The sequence below is a fragment of the Nicrophorus vespilloides genome, unplaced genomic scaffold, assembly GCF_001412225.1.
Source record: "Nicrophorus vespilloides isolate i.1.1-1 unplaced genomic scaffold, Nicve_v1.0, whole genome shotgun sequence".
In the NCBI taxonomy this organism is placed as follows: domain Eukaryota; kingdom Metazoa; phylum Arthropoda; class Insecta; order Coleoptera; family Silphidae; genus Nicrophorus; species Nicrophorus vespilloides.
In genome coordinates this window covers 7,419-16,003 of record NW_017097176.1, presented here as the reverse complement: position 1 = coordinate 16,003, position 8,585 = coordinate 7,419, and the positions used below count along the sequence as shown (strand labels likewise).

Sequence of the window (8,585 nt, the reverse complement as noted above, 5' to 3'; positions counted from 1 at the left end):
CGGGATTATGGTAGTCGGGATTTCAAGCAGTCGGGATTTTAATATAGCCGGGATTTCGAACGTCGGGATTTCGATACAGTCAGGATTTAAGTACAGTCGGGATTTCAATAGACGATCTTTCGGTTGTCGGGCTTGCGATTGCCACCGGTATCAAACAGATGATACGATTTTAAAAATAATTTATATTTAATAAGTCATGGCAATGCAGTAAAATCTATTATTAATTATTGTGTTCTTTTTTTCTACCCTCTCTGAGGAAAATATCTTTTGAAAATCAATGATGAGGCGATTCGAGAAATAATCAATATCCGTCGAACGATGTTGTTTCTTTTTCTTCACTTCTTTTTTTTTTGGCAGAGCTCCATGAAAATTTTATCGCGCGCACTATTATGTTACGTAACGTGGTTTCGGAACGCGCGCATTCTTTCATCAATGAATAGAATTTGGATAAGTTCAATACATATATATATATATATATATTATTTTTAATTTGCCATGAATGAAAAGTGTATATTTGAAATGAATGATTTGCTTTTTTCTGAAGTTATGATGTTACTTTAGTAAATGAGAGAAAAATAGGTTGATAATAAATGGATTTTCCAAGATGCATCCGGTCGAGGTATAGTTTTACTATGGTCGCAAAAAGGGGCTATAGAGGGGTTTGGGAATACGCGGAAATGTGCGGGTCCTGAATCCGCGCAGCGTAAACACCATCAGCTCATGCCAGTGCCGTAACAAACTTTAGGTCTTTTCGGTGTAAAGAAAGAAAGAATGTAGAATGTTTTCAGATGAATCAAATATTAACAATTAGTAATGATTTCATTACTTTGCATTCTTCCTAAACGCAATTCGTTTGATTAGTGTTTGTAGAATTTCATTGTTAATTGTATCAATTGATAATGAAAGATACTTATGTAAGATGAAACTTTCAATCAATCAATCAATCAAGCTGTGATGTGATTGCTCTTTTTTGTTGGGTCTACGATTTCAGCAACCCCTACTGTTACGTCCCTGTTATTACCAAACCCTCTCCATCTCACTCTCTACCACGTGCAGTCAATACTTTGGTAAAGTCTTTGTTCCAATTCCGTGTTTTCTCGTTACGTGTGTGCGTGCGTGCGTTGGTGCAGTTCCCCTACGCTACGTTCGGTCGTTCGGTAGAATTCGATTGCGTTCGGGTGGTGTCCGATGGGAGAACGGACGTACGTTTCGTTGCGGTGTGAAACGCGCGCGCAGCTCTCCGATTGGTCGGTCGAAAGGGTCCGATGCGAGCGACGCCATTTTCAATCGAGATCGAGAGAGGAGTGACGGACGAGAGACGCACGGGTCCCGTTTTTCAGTGGTGGTGTGTGCGACGACACAAACGAAAAGCGACCTCCAGTTGTCCACAGTACACTCTCGTTTTATCCTTTCTATCAAATTATCGTTGTGCGTTATTGTTATTAATATTTTTTTTTTAAATCGAATCCTGAGCCGCGACATCTTCGTCGTCGTCCTCTTGTCACACACACACACACACGCACAGAAGTCTCCTCTCTGTCGCTCTCTGCTGCGGCGGGAAAAGGAAGTGTGCATCGCCGTCGTCCCGAGAGACGAGAATCACCAAGCAACCACCAACCAACCACTTTACGAGAACAGATACCGACAACCAACCCCCAATGCATCGGGGAAGACGTGGAGACGCACTGGCGCACCTAGTAAGTAGATCATTACATCTACCAAAAACCCACCCCCCTAGTAACTAACTACTACCTTCCATCCACCCAAAGAGCATATTCATATTATTCTGCATGCTGCTCTAACAATTAGAATGATCTAATTGTTAGTGAAGAGATGGAAGAACATTTCTACCCTTCCCCCCCCCATCTTGTTTATTGCATTACTGTTTTTGTTGTTTGTTTTTTAAATAATTCAATCACGGCGCCGCTTTTCAATTGTTTATACTAAAAGTACCGGTTGCAGTTCAATATTTTTTATTTTTTTTTCTTTGCTTTCGCATATTCGCATCGATTCTTTCGATTTGCGAATTTGGGGCATTATGTCGTGAAAGTCGCGCGCGCGTGTATATATGTATGCGCCTGAAAAATGGTTCGGGTGGTGTGTGAAAGAGAAACGGTTGTACGTCGTTCGTTCCGTCTCCGTCGCTCCCATCGAACGCGCTATAGTTCCGTCCTTGTCGTGCGCCGTTCGCACCAAGAGAAACTGGGTCACGCATTCGGGGATTTTGCCAGTTTTCCCACTAAATTCTACAAATCCCCGGAACACTCTCTGTGCGCGCACACGTAGAGCCCTCTCTCGCTCTCGCGCGCGCATTCTGTGGGGGTTGAATAGAAAAAGAAAAAAGAAGAAGAAGAAGAAGAAGGGAAGGGAGAGCGAGCGAAAAATAGTGCAGAGTGAAGAAGAAAAACGGCAAAAACGAAAGTTACCAATTCCTACGCGGAGCGGTCGCGCTGTTATTACTACTCATATATTTATTATTGTTGCAACGGTCACGTACGTCGCAGCTCGATAACAAACAACACCGCCTGGTCTGTTTGTTTTTCTTTCGTTTATCACATAACCAATTCTCTCGGTTTTTTGTTTCTTCGACTATCACAACTCGACATTATTTCGCACGAATCGAAACTGCATTTCCATTCGCCTTTATGAGTGGTAAGTCTTAACAATTCCATTTCGATTATCAATACTCTCGTCCTCTGGTTAATCTATAGGCTTACTCATACTTACTCATAATAATCTATTGTTAAATTAACCAAACTTAAAGGTGCTCTTGTTTTGTATGCCGAAAACCTATTGCAGTTTTTTATTGTTTCATTATACTAACATCTTAATCATAGCAATACTAACTGAATTGATTTAGTAAAAAAAATGTTTATTTAAATGCAACGAAGAAGCAAGACTTTTTTTCAAATTCGAACAATAGACTAATTGCTTTTTTCTTCTTCTTGCAGGTGATAATTAAACGAGTGGTAATTATATTATAACTCGAGACACGTAGCCACACAACCGTAGGATATATACAAACACATATTTCTTGACCAGAAGGGGATACTTGCATTGAAAAAAAAACTAAACACAGTTATATAATATATATATATATACAGGTGATTTGTTCTCGTTAAACAAATCTGTGTCTTGTTAGTTTTTCTATATTGCTTGTGTGTCGGCCTGGGGTAGTAAGATTTTTGTTGTATTATTTTGTTTTTTGGATGAGGAAATAATGGGTCTGATGCTAAGGATCTGCACAGCACTGAATCATTGAATCAGGTGGAACAGTTTTGTTCTTGGTTGTGTTTTTTCTTCCCCCCCTTCGATAGGTAGTGTTTGTGAGTGACAAGAAATAATAGCAGAGCAATGTCTGCGAACAACCTGAACAACGTCGGCATCACCAGCAGCGTGGCAAACGCACTCGTCGCAGGTGTCGGCGGCATGAAGAAGGGCAGCGCGACCAGCAGCAACAGTTCTATGGCCAATACACCGGCCAGCACGCCCATCACCAACGGCCAGATCACAAGTCCACCGCCAAATAATAACGCTCCAAAATATGGTGAGTAATATTCATAGTTTATCAAAGGAATATTATCCTAACGATTTTGGCACATTAAGTAATATTGCAAATGATCAGAGATAGTTTGCTATTTCGAACAACATATCGGAAGTTTGTTTTGTTGTTGAAAAAGAAAATGTAAGAATGTACGTGATGATCATGATCTCTGGTGGTATGCAATAAATAGTTCCAGTTGGCTGGTTCTATTGGTGATTCTGATGTCATGGTGACAATTTAAAATAATCTTGTTATTTTAATGTTTAGAGAGTGAATTCGAGTTTAAGTTTTTTGTTCCGTGTTCGTTCGATTCGTTTACGTTTTCTGCACTCGCACCTATCCACACAAAATATATCTTATATCACATCAATATCCACCAATTACGAGCCCGTCATAAATGATCGAATGTTGTTTAGGTACGCTCGTGCCGAACAGGATATTCGTGGGCGGAATCTCTGCGAACACGACCGAAGCGGAACTGCTGCAGCTCTTCAGCAGCTATGGTACAGTGAAGGCAGCCAAAATCATCCAGGATAGAGCAGGCGTCTCCAAAGGATACGGCTTCATCACCTTCGAGAGCGAGGACGACGCCAAACGGCTGCAACGCGAGGCCGACAACATCGTGCTGCGCGAACGCAAGCTTAACATTGCACCAGCAATAAAAAAGCAGGTATATGATCTATCACATATCAGTTTATTTGCAAATCTCGAATGTATTTACAACGTTCTTCATTCTGTCTCTCTCTTATTAGCCGTTCAGCCGGACGTTCGATGCGTCCAGCCCTCCGGCAGTTGCCGCCGGAAACCCGCAGTACTTTTTCCAGCCAGGAGCGATGCCTTACTTCCAAGGAGGTGTCGCCTATTATCCACAGCCGCCAACCGGTCCAGCCGATCCAACCGCCCAACAACAAAATGTTTACCAACGTAAGAACACGTTTATTTACACCCTTTAACTGTCCTCTTACACGAAAACCATCGAGATGGATGGGATAATACAACGATCAACGATTTCATGTTTTTGATGTTTCGCAGCTCCTTCAGTGTATCCACCACAATCCGCTCCTCCGCAGACCGCCGCCGCTTATCAACCCGTGATCTATCAAACCCAGCCGATTTACATGCCGCAGCAGTACCCGATGCACGTACCGGTAGGTGTTCACTTGCCAAGCGCAAGCTGTATGGTTATTCCAGTCTCTCTCTCTTTTTTTTATAAGTATACGTAGTTGTATATATAGTATTATTATGTAAGGAGTGTTGTTTTTCTTGGAAGAATTAAAATGTGTGGATGTTTAGTCCAGCAATTACATATCGGAGGGACTGTACCCGGTGTCCCAGCCTGCGTACGTGTTGCTGGACGGCCTGCAGTACTGAGGGCCCCAAATATCCTGCTCCGCCCCCTATTTAAGGTCTATATCTGTTCAGACGAAGCAAACATATATATATATATATACATAAAGTCAATTTAATTACTTTTATGATTTTGGTTTTGTTGCACGCAAAATACAGCTGATGGTTTTGCATGTGTACTACTTATTTCATATAGATATATGATTTTAACTCTTTTATTTTCTTTCGTTTACTCATCATGTTTATACGCTTTGTTTGTTTGTAGTAAATTTCTACATTTCTTCTTTTTTTTTTTTAATTTATTATTTCGTTAATACTACTTTACATAGACATTATATAGGTATACTTTTTGTTACTCATTTTATAAATTGTAAATAGTTTGCTTTTAAAACTAATGGTTATTGGGCATTCCTGTTTTTCTCTTTTACAGTACGAGTACGGCTTCTTTCCAAACGGCGGTACGCAATACATGGTGGGGGGCCAGGGCGGGTCCCAGTCCCAGATGCAGCCCGCTGCCGCCGCCGCAGCCGCCGCTGCGGCCGCAGCAGCCGCCATGCAACAGCAGCAGCAGCAGCAACGCGCCAACAGCCCACCTGGTGGAGGCGGCGGCCCGCCATGCTACGGACAACAGCTTCCGCCGCAGATGCCGCCCCCATACGCAGGAACCCCGGACGGCACCGTGTACTATAACGTACCACAAATTTATGGGGGACCCATCGACGGCGGCCCGGTGTACGCCGCAGATCCGACCGTCGCCGGCATGGATGTCGTGTCCATGCCCAACGGGAACATCACAGAGGTAATGCTACAGCCAAACAAATTTAACGCTCCCACCACACTACGCCATCAACAACAACAACATCACTACTACCATCACCACCACCAGCAACACCGTTTCCTTAGATCACATAGAACACAGCGACAGTCATTAAATATGATCAAACCGAATCATATTCAATAGCTGTGTTGTCCTTCAAAAAAAAAAAAAAAAAAAACGAAAACATCGTTGTACAGGAGTGGTTCTTAACCTGCGTTTGAATGATCAGACCCGCGACAAGTACGGTTCTTTCTTTCTTTTTCTTTTTTTTGGCTTTCTCTCTCTTTATTGAACTCTCGATTTTACGCAATTAGTATGTAAGTGACGATAGGTTAAGATGTACTGTTGTACTGTTTTGTTCAAGTCCCATTATGTATGTGTGATGTACATTGCAAAGTTAGTTTCTTGTACAAAAGTGGTTCTTAACGTATGTTCAACGAATTATTGATCTCGTGCACTATTTTCGGCCCCTTGATTTGACCCAATAAAGACAGCTAAATTTTAACTTTACATACTTTTCATTTAGCTTATAAAGAACGTAGGTTAAGATGTACTTTTGTAAATTGTATATTCACGTCCATTCTTTCAAAAAACGACTACTCGTTCACTCACTACTGAATAATCTTAATAATTTACTTAATAGGTTATTACTGAGCAGTGGTCTTTGTTGAGATTTACGTTGAAAATAACCAACATTGTGCAGAAGTGGTTCTTAACCTGTATTTTGATTTTAATAATAGTCATAACACAAAATTCACGTAGTAGCTTCAGTAGTAATGATAGGTTAAGATAAACTGTTGTACAGCAGGTGTGCCGCGTGTTCTGCAGGTGTGTAACGATAGTTTTTTGTTCCACGCAATGTAGGATTACGAGGGCGCAGCCAGGCAGCAACCTCAGGTTCAACCGCAACAACAGCAGCAGCCAGTTGCAAACAGTAGCGAGAAGGACTGTAGTGTAGTAGATCATTGTAGTAAGACGGAGAGTGGTACCGCCAGACAGTCGTCGTCGTCCTCCTCCTCCTTGTTGAATGTGACGCCTGTTATTTCGTTGCTGAACATCGATCAGAAGGAGAAGGACTTGTCCTCGATGAAAAGCGGGAGGCGCCAGAAAGCAGTAGTAGTTAGCTCGAATGTACACAACAATCAGTTTCACCACTTGCAACATAATCAGCATTATCATCATCAGCAGCAGCAGCAGCACAACCACCACCACCACTATCATCATCAGCAGCAACAGCAGCAGCAGCACCACCTCCAGCAACAACACCATTATTCGCAGAACGGTTACCAATCGTTCGGACATCAACAACAACAACATCCGTTCTACCAGGGCTATTACACCTATACCGATAAGTACAACGCGCGCAAATGGCGCAAGAGCGACAGCTGCAGCGTTCGCACAGACTCGAACTCGTCGGCCAGCGTCGTCGATGAGAACAGGAACGAAGAGAAGCTGACAACAACTCCGTCGTCGAACGCTAGTAGTAACAGTAACACAGTGTCGACCCAAATGGTTCATTACAAGCACCAATACAACAACAGGAACTACTCGATGTATCAGCCGAACCACCAGCAGCAACAACAACAACAACAACACAATCACCACAACCAGCACCCGCAGCAGCAGCGCAGATTCGGCTCCTCCGCAGTAGCCGTCGGTCCTCAGCCCACCTTTCCCAAGCACCACTACGCCAAGAGCAACAATCCCCCCTCTAAAACGCCATCCTCTGTTGTTCCCCAGATGCACGCCGGCAGCCAGCACTTTGTCCCGCCCAGCCGTCGAAACAGGCGCAACGTGAGACGCAACGGGTCGTCCACGATGGGCGGCGAAATGGGCGGAGCCGGTGACGCCCCCCTTCCCAATACCGACGTCGTTTCCGAGGCCTGCACCAAGCTGGACGGTCTCAAGTTGTAAACATTCTTGCCGTCACACTCTTTTTTTTTACATTGAAGACCCCCCCCCTTATCAACCCCAATCTAAAACACCACCCACCCTTGACTATAAAACGAAAAATAATACTAACACTCAGCTTCCCCAAAACTTTTCTTTCTGATTCTCTTGACACGCGTAGAATTTATAGAAGGACAGATTAGAGACAGTAGCATATATACACATATATATATATATAAATAATCTGCGGCAAGATTAATTATTAAAAAAAAAAGACTGTGAATATCTTGGTACAAGAATGTTGTTATTTAAAAAAAAAAGAGAATATGAAGAAAAATATTTATTAAACAAAAAAAAAACTTAATTATATATATATATTAATAAAAAAAAATATAATAATATATTTATTGTAAATTTAAAAAACGAAAAAAAGTATTATTTAAATAGCAGGCAAGAAAAAGAAAAAAACAAAGCAAAGCAAAACACACACGGTTTGTTTTATTTTCTTATTATTTGGACTCGAATTAAGAAAGAAAAGCGCGCGCGCGTTGCTTGTCAAAAATAGACTAAAATTGAGATTCTCGAATAGGAAACGTGTCGAGAAGATTAAAAACAAAAATTAAGAGAGCGTGATAAGAAAACAAAACACACACACTGACCTTTTGTTTTGTGTATTAATTAATGTTATATACATATACTATGATTATAATTATTATTTGAGTGAGTTGCCATTTATATATTAATTATTGTTTCTGTTTTTTGTTTGTTTTATATTTTTTTTATTATTTAATTTTTTTTTGGATCTTTGAAGAACGAAGCGAATGATATATATATTATATTATAATTATGATGATGAGATGATGATGATATTCGAGATAAACGAGCTTTGATTGCGGTGCAAGACAAAGCCGCGCTCTTGATCTATAGTTATGTAAGCGAGTACCTCGTAAGGAAAAATAAATAATGATAAGAAGAAAGTAAATATAT

The 8,585-nt window shown here is 41.3% G+C and overlaps 1 protein-coding gene across 3 annotated transcripts; it reads left to right on the top strand.

Annotated features, from left to right (window-relative positions):
* Window positions 1-1,259: 1,259 nt before the first annotated feature.
* On the top strand, window positions 1,260-7,896 carry LOC108559305 (GATA zinc finger domain-containing protein 10-like). Of its 3 annotated transcripts, none has more exons than XM_017916543.1 (8): window positions 1,260-1,697; window positions 2,952-2,969; window positions 3,318-3,547; window positions 3,961-4,214; window positions 4,297-4,468; window positions 4,577-4,692; window positions 5,322-5,690; window positions 6,573-7,896. In XM_017916543.1, exons 3-8 carry the CDS (start codon window positions 3,355-3,357, stop codon window positions 7,620-7,622), a joined length of 2,154 nt encoding a protein of 717 aa, XP_017772032.1. In that variant the 5' UTR covers window positions 1,260-1,697; window positions 2,952-2,969; window positions 3,318-3,354; the 3' UTR covers window positions 7,623-7,896. The 3 variants fall into 3 exon arrangements, with proteins under 3 accessions (XP_017772032.1, XP_017772033.1, XP_017772031.1); XM_017916544.1 differs by lacking the exon at window positions 1,260-1,697 and adding an exon at window positions 2,450-2,652; XM_017916542.1 differs by lacking the exon at window positions 1,260-1,697 and adding an exon at window positions 2,450-2,652 and having other exon boundaries at window positions 2,952-3,547; window positions 6,573-7,895.
* Window positions 7,897-8,585: the final 689 nt, after the last annotated feature.